Below are 21992 nucleotides of genomic sequence, written 5' to 3' on the forward strand. Positions count from 1 at the left end.
CGTAATATTTTGTTTAAGTAGTCTACTTCTACTTAGAATTTGTAAAATAGACAATTTAAAAAAAGATGTTGGTTTCAATACAAAATGCAAGTTTACAACTCATTAGATTATGTAGATCCCACACACAAAATAATGGTCAGAGAAAAAATAAGTTAAGTTTATGTGAAAATTTTATTTTGACAGATAAAAATTAAGTGAGTTCTACAAGGCCTAGTATTGTTTCATCTACATAATAAAACTATGCAAAAATTCTATTTATTGTTTTAAAAATCTGAAAAAACAGATGTACATCAGTATTCACAGCCTTCACAGCTCTAAATTGAGCTCAGATACATTCTGTTTCCACTGATCATTCCTGAGATGTTTCAGCAGCTTCATTGACGTTCACCTGTGCTCAATTCAGCTGATCGGACATGATCTGAAAAGACATACACCTGTCTATGTAAGGCCCCAGGGTTGACATGTCAAAGCACAAAACAAGCATGAAGACAAAGGAACTGACTGTAGACCTCCGAGACAGGATTGTCTTGAGGCACAAGGCTGGGGAAATTTACAGAAAGTGAGCACAGCGGCCTCCATCATCTGTAAGTGGAAGATGTTTGAACCACCAGGACTCTTCCTAGAGCTGGCCGGCCATCTAAGCTGAGTGATCGAGGGAGAAGGGCTTTAGTCAGGGAGGTGATTAATAACCTGATGGTCACTCTGTCTGAGCTCCAGTGTTCTTCTGTGGAGAGAGGAGAACCTTACAGAAGGACAACCATCTGTGCAGCAATCCACCAATCAGGCCTGTATGGTAGAGTGGCCAGATGGAAGACACTCCCCACCTGGAATTTGCCAAAAGGCATCTGAAGGACTCTCAGACCATCAGAAACTAAATTCTCTGCTCTGATGAGACTAAAATTGAACTCTCTGGAGTGAGTGCCAGGCGTTACGTTTGGAGAAAAGCAGGCAGTGCTCATCACCAGGCTAACAGCATCCCTACAGTTCAGCATGGTGGTGTTGGCAACATGCTGTGGGGATGTGTTTCAGCAGCAGGAGCTGGAAGACTAGTCAGGATAGAGGGAAAGATGAATGCAACAATGTACAGAGACATCCTGAATGAAAACCTGCTGCAGAGCGCTCTTGACCTCAGACTGGGGCGATGGTTCATCTTCCAGCAGGACAATTACCCAAATCCCACCACCAAAATATCAATGGAGCGGCTTCACAACAACTCGGTGAATGTCCTTGGGTGGCCCAGCCAGAGCCCAGATCTAAATCCTATTGAACATCTCTGGAGAGATCTGAAAATGGCTGTACACCGTCACTTCCCATCCAGCCTGATAGATCTTGAGAGGTACTGCAAAGAGGAATGGACAAAAATTCCCAAAGACAGGTGTGCAGAGCTTGTGGCATCATATTCAAAAAGACTTGAGGCTCTAATCACTGCCAAAAGTGCATCAACAAAGTATTGAACAAAGGCTGTGAACACTGATGTACATGTGAATCTTCAGCTTTTTTATATCAACAATTTCAAAAACTATTTGTTCACATTGTCATTATGAGGGATTGTGTGTAGTATTTTGAGGAAATCAATGAATTCAATGCATTTTGGAATAAATATGTAACATAAACAAATGTGGAAAAAGTGAAGCACTATCAACACTTTCCAGATGCACTGTATGTTCACTGATTGTCTAAACAAATGTCTAAACAAATATTATAGCCAAACATATGTAAATAGAAATAAACAAGAAGAATGGTATTCATGAAATTATTGTATACAATTGTTAGTGCAAAAAAGGTAGAACTGAATACAATATACATACAATTTAGAGCTGGGTGGTATGACGGTATATACAGTTGAAGTCAGAATTATTGTCCCCCTAAATTATGAGCCACCCTGTTTATTTTTCCCCAATTTCTGTTTATTTAATTTCTGAGAAGATTTTTTTCAACACATTTCTGCACACAATAGTTTTAACTCATCTCTAATAACTGATTTACTTTATCTTTGTCATGATGACAGTGATTAATATTTGGCCAGATATTTTTCAATGTATTTTATATCTGCCAGATGTTATTTGAGAAATGTTTTAGCAATCTCCACTTAAAATTGGAATTTGTTGTTCATCTTAAGTCATAATTCGTTTACTAAATCAAAATAGATCAAGTCCTTTTCTTGACATTTTCTGGAAAAATTACCTTTATAAAAACTATATTGTGAAAGATATTGTTACCATTAAATAAGCTTTCTCATTGTGAAATAAAATTTTGGTCATACCACCCAGCCCTAATACAATTTACATACTTATATTAGTGTATAAACCATGACATGATGATAAAAGAAGCAAAAAAAAAAATGATAAATGAAAAAATATTTTAGTAACACTTTATCTTAAGCAACAATTTACACAAGGCCTATTACTAAGATATTAACTGTTCATTTGCATAAATATACTCTTATTCTACATCTCTAATCTTACCCAATACCTAAACCTAACTACCACATTACTAATATTAAGTTAGTTAGAAGTTTATTAAAGTTAAAAGTCTTAAGTAAATGGATTATTAATAGTGTGGATTGTGCCTCAAAATAAAGTGTGGCAAATATTTCCAAGTAGTTAACATAAAAACATTTTTTTTAAAAATCCTTTTTTATAGTGTAGTGTTTGAGTAGCTGAGGCATTATTTGTTTATTTTTTTGTAGATATTGTAAAGTATCTTAGAGCTTTTTGTTTTCCTTTCCCTGCTCTCTTCTTGATGTCTTCCAGTGTTTTGACTTTTCCAAGCTCATTTATTTCCTTCAGCTTCTCAATCAGAAAATCAATGTGCAGAAGTGTGTTCAGTGAATCAGTGTTGAGTGCTATTTTATCCAGAGTGTCCACACTGTGAAAAGCTTCTTTTAGTTGATTTTCATTCTCTTTCTCCAATTCTTTGAGTTGTTCTTCGAGTTTTCCGACCAAATAAACACCACTTTTAATTCTGTATTCATGTTCCTTCTTTAAATCTTCATATGTCCTCTTCTCCTTCTTTGTCTTTGTCACATATATCTTTGCTTCTTTGACATGATCACTGTAGTGGCATTTATTAGTGCACACTGTACAGTGATAATCTTTCATCACAGTACACCGTGAAAGATTACTGACCCACCAGCATCCAGGATAATGACAGTTCTCCTCACAGACAGTGCAGCATGTGGCCTTATAGGCTAAATTTAGATCAATATCAACCCTTTCTTTGTAGGACACTTCAACTTCATACTCAAAGTTCTTGTTGTCTTTGACCTTTTCCTCTTGTAGAGCATCTTGAGCTTGTTTCAGTTCATGCCTTTTCTGTTCTAACTCTTGACCCACTAATTGTAAATCAGAAATTTTTGCCCCCAACTCTCTCTGGATTTGCAAAACATCTTGTGTCATCTTCAGAGTTCTTGGTTTAATGTTGTTAATAAATTGCGTCAATCCTGTCATTCCTCTAAAACTGAGATCCCATGCAATCTCCTCAATCATCTCATATTCTTCATCATGAGTATCTGACTGGCGATTGTTAAACAAGAAAAACAAAGGCTGATTGCGTCCATTCAATGCACACTTGATTTGAGCCTCTTTAACAGCTATTAAAGCATTACTAGGAGGAAATCCATCTGAATGTGTGAAGAGTAGGACAATTTTCTCATCAATATCTTTCCCAAATAAAGACTGAACAGCATCAGTTATGTATATTAGTCTGTCAGAAAGGCGATTCTGTGTTGCTTTATTCACCAGACACACTGCGTTTATTTCATGGGTCAGGTCATCAATTTTGTTTAATCTCATGCCAATGTCAATATCAAAATCAATTCCACGAGTGTTTCCATATCCTGGTGTGTCGATGATTGTTAAATCTATTGGACTCTCTTGTAGATAAACCCCATAAACAGTGATGATGGAGGTCTGACTGTGAGCTGAAGACTGATCACTCTGATCATCTGTGATCTCAAACCAAACCTTGTCTTCTCTCTCAACACCCAGCATGTAGTTGACCATCACATTGACCAGGGTAGTTTTTCCTACGCCTGTTTCTCCAACTATCAGAATAGTTTTATGAGGTTTGTTTTCGTCTCTTTTTCCAAAAATGATTTTTCTGTAGGGTTCAGATTTATCCAGATTTTCTGTATTTGTTTGCAGTCTGTATCGAGCAGGATTTCCATCTTTAATTAAGATGCTTTTTTGAATGAGATCATTCTTGTTCTGTATAAAAAGTAACACACAATAAAAAGTACAGATGATCATTTGTAGGAAAACTCTGTAGCAATTTATTTCTATTTGTCATTTCTGCCTTATAACAAATGTAATTGTAATGAAGCTGTAATGTTTTGTGTTTTAAAGTAGTTTTTTTCTTTTTTTTTGCACCCTGAAATGCATGTAAAGACAAGAATAAAATTTATGATGCAGATGAGGGCATCGATTGATGAATACGTTATGCAAAGTTAAAGTAGGCTGTGTCAAACAAATTAGATAAAAACAATTCTTTAAATATATCATATCCTTGAATGGATCCTGCTCATATTAGGCTTGAACGCAATGTAATACTGTGCAATGGGAAAAATAAAAATAAAATTGTTTAATTTATTTATTTTTACCAAGTATTTATTAACTGTCCTATTATTAACTAACCTATATACTGTGTTATAAACATAATTTCAAGTAACAGAACTGCAGTCAGTTAGTATATAAAGTTGAAGTCAGAATTATTAGTCCCCCTGTTTATTTTTTCCCTATTTTCTGTTTAACAGAGATATTTCTTCAACACATTTTTAAACATCATAGTTTTAATAACTCATCTCTAATAATTGATTTATAATAATAAAAATTTTTACCTTAAAATGGTGTTTAAAAAAACTGCTTTTATTCTAGCTGAAATAAAGCAAATAAGACTTTCTCCAGAAGAAAAAATATTATAGGAAATACTGTGAAAATTTCCTTGCTCTGTTAAACATCAATTGGAAAACATTTAAACAAAGAAAAGAAATTCAAAGGGGGGCTAATAATTCTGACTTCAGCTGTATAAAACTTAAATGTATTGATTTCTACTACTAAACTTTATCAAGTGCAGCACAACCAGCATGTTCCCTATAAAGAATTCAGCTTGATGATGTTTACAAATCCAAATTAAATTATTGATTTTGTATAAGCAACTGGAGCTACTTGAGACAAACCAGTTAACCAGTCTAATGTGCTATAATTCAGCCAGATGACTGAAGACTGAGCCAGATTCATTTTGCCAAAACATGTGAAATGTTATGTCAGAAGCTTTGTTCAGCTTAAAATCATGTGACTGCTTCATGTATAATGCCAATTAAATACCACTGTATTTCAAAAAGGTTGTTTTTTCTAAATAAAATAACTGTCTAATAACTGAAAGACTCATTTGTACTGGTTGTCATATTTTCAGTTTGTGTGCTGGCACTGAACATATTTTATAAAATATGCAATAGATGTATAAAACAAAACAAATTTTAAAAGTTATCCAATGGCAAATACAAAAGTGAAAGTTTGCAGGTGTAAACAAAAACAGCAGTTTGGCGCGTACAACGTAGGGTTAACACCACTAGATCTACACACATTATAACACAAAAGTGCTATGCAAACTTGTTCTAATTTTTTTAACTATTATTACGGAGATCAGATAATCAGTGGGTAATTAAATTTCAGTGTAATAGGTTACATAAAATTATATTCAATTGCATATCACTGTATGTACTAATTACAACAAAATCTACTAAATAAATGTTACCTTATATGAACAAGTTTCATTTCTCCTTTCTACTTTGTCCTCCTCCAGGAATCCCTCGCACAGTTTTTGTAAAGCAAGATCAATTGGAGGCTCGTATTTTGAGGATCTTCTCCTGCAGACCGGACAATCCTGAGTTTTTGTGGTTGCCCAGAACTGCTGAAGACACTCTTTACAGAAATTGTGACTACACGACAGAAGAACTGGAATCTTGAAGATTTCGCGACACACAGGGCAAGAAAGGCTTTCTAAAGAGGAATTTTTCGAAGCCATATTTTGCTTTCGCTTTTGTACGAAATTCCCACAAGAGTAAAAAAAATCTGCAGTCAGTTTAAAAGCATGCTTCTCCTAAATAATTTCTTAAAGACGTCCACAAATTACGATTCCTTTTAAAAAGATTAATATAAGAGAAGCGTAAAAAATAAAAAGGCAACCTCTTCCTGGTGCGCTGTTTAATGCTGGGGTAAACAGGTATACGTCTTCCGTACTTGCTCATCTGGTGTAACTGAAACCGCAATGCATTGACTAGTCACTAGAGGTTGACAAACCCCTTTCTTAAAATGCCCAACTAGGCCAGTGAAAAGAAGCTTAACGTCACATATGGTTTTAGTGTATACAGTTATTATTACCCTTCATGACAGCTGTGAGGGGGTAATTTTTTTTAAATGTAGATCATTTTACCTATTAGTTTAATAATCTTTACTTGTAGGCTACACCTTTTCTCCAGCCATCTGTTTAGTATGTGAAGTTTTTGTCTCTCTTGCCTACAGTAATTTGCTTGTATGGCACAGATGCATAACAAAGACATTGCATGTTAATTTATGTTTATGTCATATTATTAGTCATGAAATATGTTTGATTAAATGACTTTAAATAGTAATTTTATATATATTTATATATTCTATTATAATTTATATTATTATACCATGCACATATTTTTTTGGTTCTTTATCTTTTTTTTTTTTTACTTTTAATTTAAGACTTTTCAAGACTAATGTAAATATTGGGCATCTGTATACTATTATAATACAAATAAACATTATATAAGATGGGCTACTTTAACTAAATATTATTTTGATATTAATTTTTCTTTAAGCTTTGTTTTTAAAAATTGTTATATTTTTAAATAAATTTATTAAAGATTTGTCATTCATTGTCTTGGTTTACAAGATGTGAAAGTCTGTAGCTAGAAGTTCAAAAGCTAAAATGTGTTGCAATGATAAAATAATAATCAGAATCAGATTAAGCAGCCCATTTTATATAATGTTTATTTGGATTACAATAATATAAAACAGACAGACAATATTTACATTAGTCTTGAAAAAGTAAAGTCTGAAAAACAAGATAAAGAATCGAAAATATGTGCATGGTATAATAATACTAATTGTAACAATTCATTCATTTATTCATTCATTCATTTTCTTTTTGGCTTAGTCTCTTTATTAATCTGGGGTCGCTAGAGCAGAATGAACCACCAACTTATTCAGCATATATTTTACGCAGCGGATGCCCTTCCAGCCGCAACCCAAAGCTGGGAAACACCCATACACTCTTGCATTCACACACATACACTACGGCTAATTTAGCTTATTCAATTCCCCTATAGCGCATGTGTTTGGACTGTGGGGGAAACTGGAGCACCTGGAGGAAACCCACGCACGGGGAGAACACTGTGATGCCTGTGCATGTTATACTAATACTAATTGTAACAACTGTATATAATAAAATAAAAAAAATGTGTAAAATTGCTATTTAAAGTTATTTAATCAAACATTTATACATGACTATAATATGACGATTATAAATATTAACCTCAAAATATTAGCAATTACATAAATGTTTTTATTCCTTTTTTGAAGGGGTCCATATTAAGATTGGTGGTTCAGACATTAACACACAAAGGCTTTTTTCTGATTATTGTTCTGTTTTGAAAATATCAAACTTTGCAAAAAGAACAAATGATACTTAATGATGTTTGTTGTCTGTTTGTGTGCACTTGCAGTTTTCTCGTACCGTCAGCAGGTGGCAACGTTTCCTAATTACTATTAAAAATTAAATTCATGCAGTCGGTGCCTGTTATTTCTTCTTTAATTTTGTTGTTAATAGCCTCTTTTTGTTTAACGATAGCTTTTCATAAATCATATACAGAAAATTTGTTACAGCCAAGTTTTTTTTTTAAATCCCATATTATTATTTAGGCCTAGAAGCTTGCACTTCAGTTAAAATATTCTTTAAATAATATGTTAAATAAATAAACCTTTAAAATCATTGAGTTAATTGCTTCTTTTAAGGAAAGAACACTGTCTTAACACTGTGAACAACACCAAAAGTCTGCACGAAGATAGTGATCTCTGACATATGTGGCGTTCAGTGCCCAGAATATATTAAAATAACATATTTTAAATGTGTTATCATACTTTTAACCTTAATTTTTTCTGTCATCTCTGCTGATGTTTTTAATGATAGAAAAACAAAGTTTTGATGCTTTTAGTAAATTGCCACTTTTATAAAAACTAAGTTTAAAGTAATTTATTTCTTAAATTACCTGGGGGGTATTCCAGAAAGCTGGGTTAACTTACCATCTGCTAAAACCTAAACTCTCGGTTGATTTACCCAAAAACCTGCTTACCGCGAGTATGTTGGTTCCAAAACAGGTGACAAGAGTTAGTTAAATCAACCTCCTGAAGATAACCGAGGGTTTATGCGCGTGCACGGCCCACACCTGAAGGCATTTTTAGTAGATCGCCGAATTCACGAGTCACAATAAAAAAACACGGTGAGAAAAAAAAGGCAACGCACTTTACAGAGGCAGAGCTGGAGGTTTTAAACACAGAGATTACACATCTGCTTCAACGAAGGAAAGAAATATAGAATAAGAAATAGATAAGAAAAGAAAAAATAAATAATAAGAAAGTTTGTTAGTTCATTAAATTACACATGCCACCCTCCATTTTATTGTAACGATAAATTAAACTACTCTTTAACATCCTTTTTGAGTATGTTGTGTAACCATTCATGCATTTATTTTTCTTGCCATTAATTTCTTAAGGCCACAATATGTGTTGACTAATAAGGCTTATAGAAATTGTAATCTTTCTGGAGCTAGAACTCTGTCCAAAGTCATTAAACACAAAAACATTATCATAAAAGGTAATATTTAATTACTGGAGCTCTTTATTTAACACTCTAGAATATTCTTTCTGCCATGCAGCTAATAGAAAGAGGCCTGTCTAACTGCTGTGTCCTATAATAAAGGCTTTTCAGTGGTTGAGTTTTTGACTTAAACCACACTCTGTCACTGTTGTAAGTGACTGTTGTCAGATAGCTTTAGGTTCTTTTTATTTTGCATGCAGACAAAGTTCCTTCTGACTCAACTAACAAGCAGTGTAAGAATTTTCTGCACTTTTCCATATTTGAATATTACTCTTGGATCACAAAATCTTTTATCTACATATTTAAATTCTAAAGTAGCTGTATAAGGTCCATCTTCAAAGATAAAGTCACATGAGCATCAACTTAAGGTGAGAAATGTATATGAAAAATATGTTACACGTTGAAAGGTGTGTGTATAAAGCAGTGTACAAAATCATTCATTTTATTTCAGGAAATGAAGAAATGAACAGACCAAACTATTTGATTAAACATAGTTTTTTGACTAATTATATATTTTTAGCACTCTTCCATCTGTTTTGTCTGCTTGGGTCACTGAGATTTCCTCTGGGTCAGGCTGCAGGTATGGTGTCATCGTATAAGGCAGAAAAGGGTATCTTTTGTCCTCCAGCAAGTAACAATGTAGTGCCCAGTAATGATTCTATTTTATAATACAAATATAATAAAAATAAACATTGTGTTAAGCAACATTTGCTTTATATATATATATATATATATATATATATATATATATATATATATATATATATATATATATATATATATATATATTTTACTATATTTGTGTTATACACTTGAATCATTACTCCTAACCCTAACACCTAACATATAGTGATGAGGAGGGGTGTGTGATGAGCTGGTAAGTGGAAGCAGTAATGAGTTTAATAGTTGAAACACCAAAAGATTAAGGATAGAAAATTAAGTTGTACCTGCACACTTATACTTTGGACAAATTTTATATTATCAGTGTTCTTTAGTGACTGATGGAGCTTTAAAATCGGCTGCAATTAATGCACACAATAGCATTTAGAAACCCTGAAAAAAAAATTATATTAAAAAATGTAGGTGTGTGTGCGTGAATGTATATATAAGACTGACGACCTACATCTTAAATTAAAGATATATTTTCCTACAAAAGACAAAGCTGCCACTTATAATATACAGAAAAATGTGAGGGTGCAGAAGAAGAGAAAAAACACAAGATCTATAAGTGAGATTCGAACTCGCACCGTGTGCGCTCCGTTGTTCTTTATAGACGCACTGTCCACTACGCTATTCCCGTGCTCTAAATTATCTGTGTAATGATACGCAGTAATGTATGACCAAGGAACTGTACAAAAGTGTAAAAAACAGTTCTGTGCCAGGCATACTGTACAGGTGGTCCTACTGCCATATTGTACAGTTGCCTAAAATGCCCTGACGCGAATACAAAGAGCTGCACTGAATGTTTTTTATGGTAAGCGCAGACCCGCGGTTTGTCACATTTGATTTCAAAAAGGTTTGTTAAATACATTGACATTATGAATTTGCTTATGAAAAAAACTATGCACTTATAACCCTCTCACAACGAAAAAACTTGTATCTGTGTGTCCACATCCATAAATATTCTCATCAAAAGAGCATGCAATGCTCAGTAAACTCTCTGAAACAGACAAACTCTGAAACATAGCAACTTACTCTGAACATAACCTGCTCCGGAGCAGGTTATCTTCACAGAGTAAGTTGCTATGGCTACTTAACATACCCAGAAGTTACCTCCGATTTTGGAACCAAAGTTGAGGTTATCCACCTACTTACTCTCAAACTTACCCGTGTATGTCACATAACCTGCTTTCTGGAACAGCCCCCTGTTCAGTTAAGTTTGTTGTATTGATTATGTGGTTTTAGCTTTTAGAAATGATTTTAAGGTTGCAGAAAAGTAGCATCTATGCGTATAAAAATAGCACAAATTCTGCCCCAAATCTAAATAAATCTCATTGTGTCAGTAAGAGACAAGCAAAAGAATTTATAGCACATTCTCATTCATAAATCAAATTATTTAACATTTTAAAGAAAATAATTAGAAATAATTATATAAGCCCTGAGAGTGTCAGGAGATCAATCGTCATTTTCTCATCTAATCTCTAGATGGCAGCATTTAATAATACAATTACTAACAGTATAAATGCAGCATTAGAGATCAAGATTAAATGTTTTTAATGCTTAATAATACGATAACAAACCGTTCAAAATAGCATTATCAATCATGATTTAATGAAATCGTTTACTGAATTATAAAGAGGTTATCTATTTTGTTTTCTATAAAGACCTGCTTGGTTTGGTATTTGTTTTTAATGTTGGAGCAGCATATATATAAGGTTTTCAACAAAACTAATTTACGTTGTGATCACTTTTTTGTCTTTATCACATATATTTTAGATGCTTTCTTGATGTGTTTTCTGTAGTGGTATTTATTAATGCGCACTGTACAATGATTATTTCTCATCATCACACTATTGTTTGTAGCACATTATTAAGTAGCACATTAGAAAAATGCAATTTAATTTTTATAGGGCGTAGTCTCATATTTATGAAGAGTCGCTACAGAGGAAGGAATCGCCAACTATTTCGGCATATTTTTTTTTACACCTTTCCAGCTACAACCCAGTACTGGAAAATACCCATTCACTCTCTCTCTCTCTCTCTCTCTCTCTCTCTCTCTCTTACACACACACACACACACACGTACACACACTAAGGGCAATTTCGTTATTCAATTCCCCTATAGCGCATGTGTTTGGACTGTGGGGAAAAGCGGAGCAAGGTACCTAACCCACACCAACACAAGGAGAACATGCAAACACCACACAGAAATTTATTGTTGTAAGTGGAAAAAGTGCAGACCCTGTTTTAGTTGTTTTCTTTCTGAGGTAAGGAAAGTGTCTTAAAGCTTCAAATACTTCAGAAACCAAAGTAAAATAACTGAAGTCATTTTAGTAATTTAAATCTTTTTACTGCACTGTCACCTCACAGCAAGAAGGTCACTGGTTCGAGTCCCGGCTGGGTTAGTTGGCATTTTTGTGTGAAGTTTGCATGGTCCCCCCTGTGTTGGCGTGGGTTTCCTCTGGGTGCTCCGGTTTCCCCCACAATCCAAAATCATGCGCTATATTATATTAACCAAAACCACTGTTAATTTAAGAAATTAACAGTCCCAAAAGTGGGGGTGCTTGGTAACAAAAACAGTGACCCACAGTCCTGGCCTCAGTGATCTCATCAGACTTACATTGGAGATTTATAAAGCTTACTAAACTATTAGTTGTTTTTCTGTTTTTATGAGACATGGAACATAGTTTCACCTTCGTTCATTAATATACACCAGCCCAGTAAACCTACACAATAGAACAGAATGTTGTTTGTCAACTCTGACAAAGCAAAACTAAAGTAATGTTATGGTTTTTTGCGACTGTTAAGCTGCTTTGATAATCTACATTGTAAAGTGCTATATAAATTATGATGAATTGATTTTAATTGTTTTTCTAACAACACTTGTATGTTTTAACCATGTATCAAGAGTTCACACTTAGCTGATAATGGATTATAAAGCTTGTTTGGCATGCTGTCCCGGGAAAGAACCATGAGCTCATAAGATTCTCGAGCCCAGGGCTCCCTCCGGTTTGCAAAGCGAGAGGGGAGTTTGAGCCCAGGTAGATCTGGAGAACTCCCTTGCTGTAGTAGCTAATGAACAGATAGTGATTTCTCTTAAGAGATTACTTACTAGAAGCATGTATATGGTGTCGATTTGGATTAGTCAATTAACTTAAGTTGTTTTTGGACGTTGGGAGGAAACCAAGGAACCCAGGGGGAAACCCGCAAGAGCACAGGGAGAACGTGTAAACTCCACACAGAAACATTGGCTGGCTTGGTAAGGACTAACCAATGACATTCTTGCTGTGAGGCAACAATGCTAACCACTGGGCCACCATGCCACCCATCTAGGAAATAAGGGAGAGTAGGGGTGGAAGGGGGGATTCTTCAAAACAAATAGGGCTGTGATATGGAACTTAGGGTTTTTATGGTGGCTTAGGAATTGTCTGATTGGTGAATTCATTACAGCCTCAAGTCTTTTTCAATATGATGCCACAAGCTTGGCACACCTGTCTTTGGGAATTTGTGCCCATTCCTCTTTGCAGCACCTCTCAAGATCTATCAGGCTGGATGGGAAGCGACGGTGTACAGCCATTTTGAGATCTTGCAGAGACGTTCAATATGGTTTAGATCTGGGCTCTGGCTGGGCCACTCAAGGACATTCACCGAGTTGTTGTGAAGCAACTCCATTGATATTTTGGCGGTGTGCTTTGGGTTATTGTCCTGCTGGAAGATGAACCATCGCCCCAGTCTGAGGTCAAGAGCACTCTTGTGCAGGTCTTCATTCAGGATGTCTCTGTACATTGCTGCATTCATCTTTCCCTCTATCCTGACTAGTCTTCCAGCTCCTGCTGCTGAAACACATCCCCACAGCATGATGCCAACACCACCATGGCACCAGGCATTCACTCTAAAGAGTTAAATTTGAGTCTCATCAGACCAGAGAATTTAGTTTCTTATGGTCCGCCTCGGCTCCCTCGGAGCAGAGGGTGGGCTGCAGCTGGCGAGCGCAGGTGTGGAGCTGGAAATCAGTGGCGAGGAGACTGCGCAGATCACAGGTAAGCAAAAGCGAAGTTGTTGGTCAAGGAACTGGACTGGACTAGACTAGACTTAGATTGGGTAAAACGTAGAGTTTACTAGTGAGCGAGAGTAGGTACATAAGCATTGATTAACACAATAATCCGACAAAGAGTAACAAGGGGGAACAGGTTTATAAGGAGAGACCAGTAGACTCAAATGGAAACAGGTGAGTAATGCTTGCGCGCCAGCGCTGATTGAAAGGAGAAACAGCTGAAGTTAACAACACAGAAGATTAGATCAAACCTGACTCGCAACACGTGGTGGTTCAAACATCTTCCACTTACAGATGATGGAGGCCACTGTGCTTATTTAAACTTTCAGAGCAGCAGAAATGTTTCTGTAAACTTCCGCAGTCTTGTGCCTCGAGACAATCCGGTCTCAGAGTTCTACAGACAATTCCTTTATCTTCATTCTTGGTTTGTGCTTTGACATGCACTGTCAACCCTGGGCCCTTATATAGACAGGTGTAGCCTTTTCAGATCATGTCCAATCAGCTGAACTGAGCACAGGTGAATGTCAATGAAGCTGCTGAATCTCAAGAATGATCAGTGGAAACAGAAAGACCTGAGCCTAGTTTAGAGCTTCACGGTACAGCCTGTGAATACTGATGTACATGTGATTTTTCAGCATTTTTATATTTAATAAATTTGCAAAAATTTCAAAAACTCTTTGTTCACATTGTCATTATGGGGGATTGTGTGGAGAATGTTGAGGAAATCAATGAACTCAATCCATTTTGGAATAAATATGTAACATAAAAAAATGTGGAAAAAGTGCTATCAATACTTTCCGGATGCACTGTATGTTCACTGATTGTCTCACTCCTGTGTTTTTTCTGTCTGTCTTTGTATTTGTGTTGGTATTTTCCACTGACCTTTTTAAAGGTCACACCTATGAAAGTAAGTAATGAGTTTGCTTTGTCTGAAAGGAAAATGTTGTATATTATTTTGACAGGTTATATTAAACAAAATCTCCACAAAGGAGTTTCTGCGGTTTGAGTGACAAAGAAATTAAGACAATATCCCACATTCAAAGCAAAAGGTTTCAGTTCTGTTCTTTGTTATACCTGCCCTGAAAGAATTTTAGTTTTGTACTTTATACAAGCAAGCAGCAAACATTTTAATGCATCATGACATGAAGATAAAAGTAGAAATATGAAGGCTGACAAAATGTTTTTACTCAGTTCACATTAGTCTCTTGACATGACGTGTAATGGAGTTAGGCTGGTTTTTAGATACATTTGGCAATCGCCATGGAATGTCGGTAAGCAACCTCATTCACAGTATTTTAATGTCCATCATTTTTAAAGTTACATGGCATTTGTGTGAGTGTATGTGTGTGTGGTCTAAAGAAAAGAAAAAATATACATGAATAAGTACATTTAGAAAATTATACCAGTAACAAGTTGAATTATTTATCCACACTACTTAACTGCAATGTACATAAACAATCAAACATTAATAAACCTTTAAAGCAGATAATCTTATAGAAGCAAGAATAGGCTCTCTATCATCAAGCTTTGAACTTAATTAGGCGGAAATTTAACAATAAACGTATATATACAAGGCATTTTCTCACATATAATGATTATTCACATTTGAAGCAATTGTGTTTACATAAACAATTTCTAATGCTAGTCGCAGGTGTTCATGCTTATGTATAAACATGAGCCAATAATCTCAATACAATAACATAATATTGATCTAAGTTCACACAGCATGATGTCATGCACTTGGAAATGATCCCCAAATTCTTTCCATTGCTTCTTCCTTGTTTTACCAGGAATGGGCCAAAGCAATCTCAACAACAACGTCAGGCAGACTGCAAGGACACTTGGCCTTGGTCACCAGTGGACATTTGAATCTATTGACTGAAGTTTTGTTTGTTCCGCTAGAGAGAAAGATCATTTCTTCCTTTCTTCTTTACGCCAGTTAGATTTGTGTGACAAGAATTAAATATTTATGCATCATTTACAGTATTTAACTGTTACCACTGTTTCACTATTATGTATTTGTATTGAGATTATTGATTCATGTTCATACAGAATCGAGGGCAACCATGGCTAGCATTAACAATCGTTTATGTAAACACAATTGCTTCAAATGTGAATATACACTACCTGACAAAAGTTTGTGAGATTATGTATGTCACCTTGTATACATATGCTTATTGTTAAATTTCTGCCTAATCAAGTTCAAAGCTTGTTGATGGTGCGTCTATAAGCTGAACGGACAAGACCATCTAATACTAATTGTATGGTAACAACTTTGCAAAGAGGCCACAGAGCTCGAGGAAGTAGGTGATCTATTATTATTACAACTGTTCCAGGTTTGAGGTTGCTGGAGTCTGTCGTTTATTTTTGACTTGGTTGCAGGGTGGGCAAGTAATTCTTAATAAAACTTGTCCAGAACTGGTTGACCAAGACCTTTTAGTTCTGCCATCATTTCCAACTAAGGATCAAAGATTCTGGGTAAGACTTGTGGCAGTAGCACATCTGGTTGCCCCATCAACAGGTAATTCGGCGTCACTGGATCTGGGTTAGCCAGTTCAGAAGAAGCTTAACCCAGGGGCCTTGCATTGAGCATAGCCTCAACCTCTATAAGGAGTGTTCTGAGGTCTTCCTCTGTGAGAGTTTGGGGCCCAACTATGGTATGTAAGGCTCTTATGACTTATAATGGAACTAAATATTCTGTTTTGCTAACTGGGCTTGGAGATTTGGACTCATGGCAGCAAAAGCAGTCTGTAACTCTTTATCCTCTTCTTGGAAATCGGAGGCCTGATTTGCCAGTATTTCAGAGGGAGTTCCATGTCGAGCAACCATACATCTGAAAGTCCTTAGAAAGGAGTCTGTGTCCACACCATGTTGTCATGCAATTGGAAATGATCCCCTAATCATTTTCATTGCTCCTCCCTTGTTTTACAAAGAATGGGCCAAAGCAATCTCAAAAACAACGTCAGGCAGACAGCAAAGACACTTGGCCTTGGTCACCAGTGGACATTTCAGCTGGACAACAACCCAAAACACAGCAAAAGCGGGGATTATTATTATTATTTATTAATTATTATTATTATTATTTATTAATAATTATTATTTATTTATTTGTTACTTTGTCGCCCTCTTGTGTTTTGTTGCTGCTTGTGTTTTCATTTAGAGTTGATTTTCTCCGCACCTGCAGACAATTCACCATCGGCAATTTGAGAGCTTGTGCTGCAGTGATTCAGAGACGGGGATTTGAGCGGCGGTCCAGACGTGGAGTTGTGCTCCTTTTGTTCTCAGCCTGTGTTTATTGTGTTTCCTCCCCACCCTTTTTTTTTATATTTGATTGTTTAATTAATAAAACCCCTAGACTGATCCATTTGTGTTTTCCCTCATTTAATGTTGTGACTGTGGTCGTAACAGGCAGCTGTATGAGACGGGTTCATCCGCATGTCTAGCAGGTTTATAAGGTTTCCGTACCATACAGTTGACCAGCCAAACATTAAAGCACAATTTGCAGCGGTCACCGTTTTTCCCAGTGTAATCTGAGCTATCTACTGCACACACATTGCTATAAAGGCACCATCTGAAGATGAATTAGCATGCGTGAATCAGAAACATTTCCATTCAATAAATGTGCAAATAAAATATGATGCACAGACTTATTAAGGATTCCTACTTGTCTTTCTTATGATGAAGAGTAGGCAAAATCTGATATGTAGTAAAGGGGAAAAAGAGAAAGAGTTCATCAGACGCTGGATTCAACCCGAGTTCATGTTTGAACGTGTCAAAACATGTAACCATGCGTTTTACGAGCTGCACCAGTCAGTCTGTTAAAAACGCTGCAAAGTTTTACACCTATACATTACACTATTTCTTTTTTAATCCACTCAGTGCGATGTTCAGACCCAACTGTGTTAACCGCATCAGCTGAACTCTCCCACTCATTTTTTAACCTTTTTTATTAATTCTGGAAGACAAACTTGCAAATAACACCGTTTCGTTCATTGCTTTTTCGTTGGTTTTTGCCAAAGTAAAGTCATTAGCATATTCCTACGGGGGAAGAGGCAGGGAGCGGTTTTGCGCTCGTGCATGTTGCTCTCAGTTTCACATTCATTCAGATGTACGTACAACGAGAATATGCGTGGGATTTGGGGTACACAATGCTTCGTACATCTAAATATTTTCTGCGTATGCATATTCACAGCTTTTATATTGTAATTTTATGCATATTACACAAAGCTGTTAATATGCATACGCAGAAAACAGTGGGTATGTAATTTTTTTATTATGATTTCAACGCAAGTCCGTACATGAGGCTCCTGGTGATGGCAAGGAAATGGCCTTCCTAGCACAGTTTGGGAGGCAGACACACTATGTCAGTTTAAAACCAGATTAAAGACACCTCTCTTTGCATTAGCATACACATAAAACATAAAAGCATAACTTGAAATCCAAATCCTCAAAAGAAATGGTAGGCTGCATAAATTAGGCCAACTGAAGAGAAACACTTGCCAAAAGACATTATAATTTGAACCGCATCTATGCTATCCTTCTGTTAGTCTGTTTTTTCTTATCCCAAGGTCTCTACAATCCTGAACCGGCCCATCTCCTGATGGGACTCTGTGGTGGTCGTAGATGAGTGGAGAGCGTGGGACTGATGACTGAAAGATCTTACTGTCAGATCAGTCTCTGCATTGATCCTGTGGGCCCGCCTGAACACCTGCCGGTAACAATTTACAACTGCAGCCTCTCTGCAATGGACATCCAGCATTCTCCAGCCTCTGGCGACTAGACTGCAGCTCTGCAGAAGAAGTTTGGCCAGAGGAGAAATGGTTGTGCCCAACTGAACTTTCCTAAATTGTTGAAGTTTGTTCCTCGTCACTGTCACCACTGGCTTGCATGGTTTAGGACTTGTGGTGCTGCGCATGGATGGATTTGTTCTTCAAGGTTTATACTTTCAGCAGTGAAAGTTAAATCACACTGAACTGAACTGAATTTAAACTCTGAAAACTGGACTGAAGCCGGTTCAATCTACTAGAACAGGGTTTTTCAAAGTCTAAGACAGTGGACCTCTCTTTTGACACAACTTATCCATTGGCGCCCCCCTCCTCCCAAACACGCACGCGCACACACGCGCTTACACACACACACACACACACACACACACACACACACACACAAAATTCTGGAGGTTTTCCTGCTACTTTATCATGCTTGGTTTCAAGGTGTCGCCGAAGTTTAGTGGGTCTCATGCTGTCATTAGCCAAAATATCTTGACAAACCACACTTAAAGGTTGTGGTTCATCAGCTGGTCCTGTCCACGTAAATCCTAAACTCAAATACTGATCATCATATCGTCGTCTTTTGGGTTTAAGCCCTGAACTTGAAGACTTTGAATCGGGGGGTCTCAGAAACCGATCCATTGTATAGCAGCATAGACTGTAAATTAGCAGGCATATACCTGTATTGGCGGGCTTGCCAAACAGAAGCGAATTCACAGCTATGGCCTTCTGAGTAAAAAAGGTTTTCTTATTTTTGACGTATTATTTTTTTTAGCTTTGTTTAATTAAAACGTTTAAAATTAATAAAAAATACATATAATAATTAAACTTAATAATTATATTTATATTATATAATATTTTTTCCCGCGCCTCCCCTGACATGTTCTGGCACCCCCCAGGGGAGGCGCGCCTCACACTTTGAAAACCCCTGTACTAGAACTTCTATGTTAAACTGCTTTGACACGATCTAGATTAAAAGCACTATAGAAGTAAAGATGTCATTGAAATGAGTTTTTGTATTTACATCAACATCACTGGGAATGTTCACTGATTGTCTCACTCCTGTGTTTTTTCTGTCTGTCTTTGTATTTGTGTTGGTATTTTCCACTGACCTTTTCAAAGGTCACACCTATGAAAGTAAGTAATGAGTTTGCTTTGTCTGAAAGGAAAATGTTGTATATTATTTTGACAGGTTATATTAAACAAAATCTCCACAACGGAGTTTCTGCGGTTTGAGTGACAAAGAAATTAAGACAATATCCCACATTCAAAGCAAAAGGTTTCAGTTCTGTTCTTTGTTATACCTGCCCTGAAAGAATTTTAGTTTTGTACTTTATACAAGCAAGCAGCAAACATTTTAATGCATCATGACATGAAGATAAAAGTAGAAATATGAAGGCTGACAAAATGTTTTTACCCAGTTAGTCTCTTGACATGACATGTAATGGAGTTAGGCTGGTTTTTAGGTTAGGTGCATTTGGCCATTGCCATGGAGTGTCAGTAAGAAAACTCATTTACAGTATTTTAATGTCCTTCATTTTTTAAGTTACATGGCATTTGTGCATGTAAGTGAGTGATCTAAGAGAGCTTTAATATACAGTGCTCCTCTGTGAGACTCAAGACAGGTGAGACTTACAGGTGCTGGTCATTTGCATTCATGCCACCAGCCTTGCAGTCCACACACATGTGCTATAGGGTAATTGATTAACTAAATTAGCCATATTGTATGAGCGTGCATGTGAATGATTGTTTCCCAGTACTGGGTTGCAGATGGATTGGCATCTGCTGCATGAAACATATGCTGGAATACATATACATTGGTTCATTCTGCTGTGGCGACCACTAAAATAGAGACTAAGCCAAAAGAAAATGAACAAACAAATAAATAAATAAAATTATTTAAATGTGTTAATTATAATCAAATGTACAATGACTTGTATACATATATGTCCAGTTTTGTGCAGTTACGATGTATGTAGCAGTGAAGAATAATGTTGACATGTTACAATCCTGCTGTTAAATATCTAGAAGTGGGAGCAACAGTGAAAAGTTTTAATGTTGGTTGTGGTGAGTGTGGATCAGTCCTCTGCCTTCTCGGCAACACACCAAATTCAAGTTTAAGAATTTATTAACAAACATTTACAACGATAAAACAAAACTGGGAAGGAAAATAATAGACTTCAGGGGCCTGTTTCAGTAAGGAGGTTCAACCAACTCGGAGTTTAAACTTGAACTCTGAGTTAATTTATTGAGACATTAAAAAAATCAGAGTTTTCGGTTTTAGAACAGCACATCTGAGTTAGGTCAATCAACTTTGTGTAGACCAACGCAGAGTTAAGCACGTGCACCGTGACTATAAAAAGGCATTATCAATGGAGCGCAGATATTAGGAGTGACTATGGCAACATCTTATAAAAGAGATCAGCATTTCTTTCTCCAGCTGAACTTGATGTGCTCATGCAAAGTTATAGCAAATATGAGCTTATATATTTAAAAAGAAGCAACCATCAGTGAAACAGAGACAGTTAGCGTGGGAAAACAGCTGCTCAAGTACATTTAAAGTATTTAAATATTTAAGTATAATAAAAAAGTAATGTTATGCATGACGTTTATAATTTTTTTCTAAACTTTTATACACGTTTATCAGTTTAATAGATTTAAAAGTGCACTTGTGTGTCTGCCTTTTTATTGATCAAGTGGTAGAGGTTGATATGACATTTAGAAGGTAAGCAGTAATAAACAATAATTTTTAGAAAGAATAATAATCCCATTAATCTAGTTACAGTACATTCTGAAGGTCAGTGAATTTAAGCAAATTATTTATTTAAAAAGGACAAGCAATTCTCGTACGTGACTTTGTTCTGTGTGTGACTAAAATGTAGGCAATAGTTGTTTCCATCCAAATATATTACATAAATTTATGTGCAAAACTAGAATATTGTATAAAAGATGTGAATAAAGCAGCGTTTCCATCCAACGAGTCAAAGAGAACAAAATTGTCCCTTCCTGAGAACCTGGCGCCAAATATCAACAGTAAAAACAGAATTTACTGTGGTAGAAGAAGCTGCATCAATTAGGCTATTTATTTATTTAATTAATGTACTTGCGCCTCGATCATGTCAGAAGACAATGCTGACACACAATGATCACGTGGGGGCGTTTGAAGCCATGAGACGTGGAGATCTTGACACACTCCAGACGCTCGGAGGTAATTAATAATATACACTAATACTGAAACAGTTAAGGCATTTTAAAATGACTGAAACACTATTTAAGATGTTCTGCAGTGTGCTCAGTCTGCTGGTTTGTCCATTCACACACATTTTCATCATCATATGATGACCTTTTTTAATGCACATACTGTAATGTGTTCAGTAAAAGTGTTTCCATCATAGTTATGCCCACATTTTCTATCGAATAAAAGTTTATCCTACTCAGTTATGCGCGTGTTTTTTATGCATATTTTCCAAAGTTATGTGCATCATGATATTTCCATCAATCGTTTTTATGCACATATTCAAAACGAGCATTAAAATAGGTGGGTGAAAACGTAAGACTAAGGCGAGAAATACTGCTTCGTCTTTAAAAAAGGGGAGGAGACCAAC

The 21992-nt window shown here is 36.0% G+C and overlaps 2 protein-coding genes across 2 annotated transcripts in view; one reads left to right on the plus strand and one right to left on the minus strand.

Annotated features, from left to right (window-relative positions):
- katnip (katanin interacting protein) overlaps positions 1–21992 on the plus strand; it is a 1410884-nt gene that overhangs the window by 418478 nt on the left and 970414 nt on the right. The gene's annotated exons all lie outside the window — the stretch shown is intronic.
- Positions 153–6228, minus strand: LOC100004944 (uncharacterized). Its single transcript, XM_087310123.1, has 2 exons — positions 5755–6228; positions 153–4208 (listed from the first exon to the last, which is right to left on the minus strand). Exons 1-2 carry the CDS (start codon positions 6022–6024, stop codon positions 2676–2678), a joined length of 1803 nt encoding a protein of 600 aa, XP_087166249.1. The 5' UTR covers positions 6025–6228; the 3' UTR covers positions 153–2675.

The sequence above is a fragment of the Danio rerio genome, chromosome 24 (genome assembly GCF_052040795.2).
Source record: "Danio rerio strain M-AB ecotype USA chromosome 24, GRCz13ab, whole genome shotgun sequence".
Classification (NCBI taxonomy): domain Eukaryota; kingdom Metazoa; phylum Chordata; class Actinopteri; order Cypriniformes; family Danionidae; genus Danio; species Danio rerio.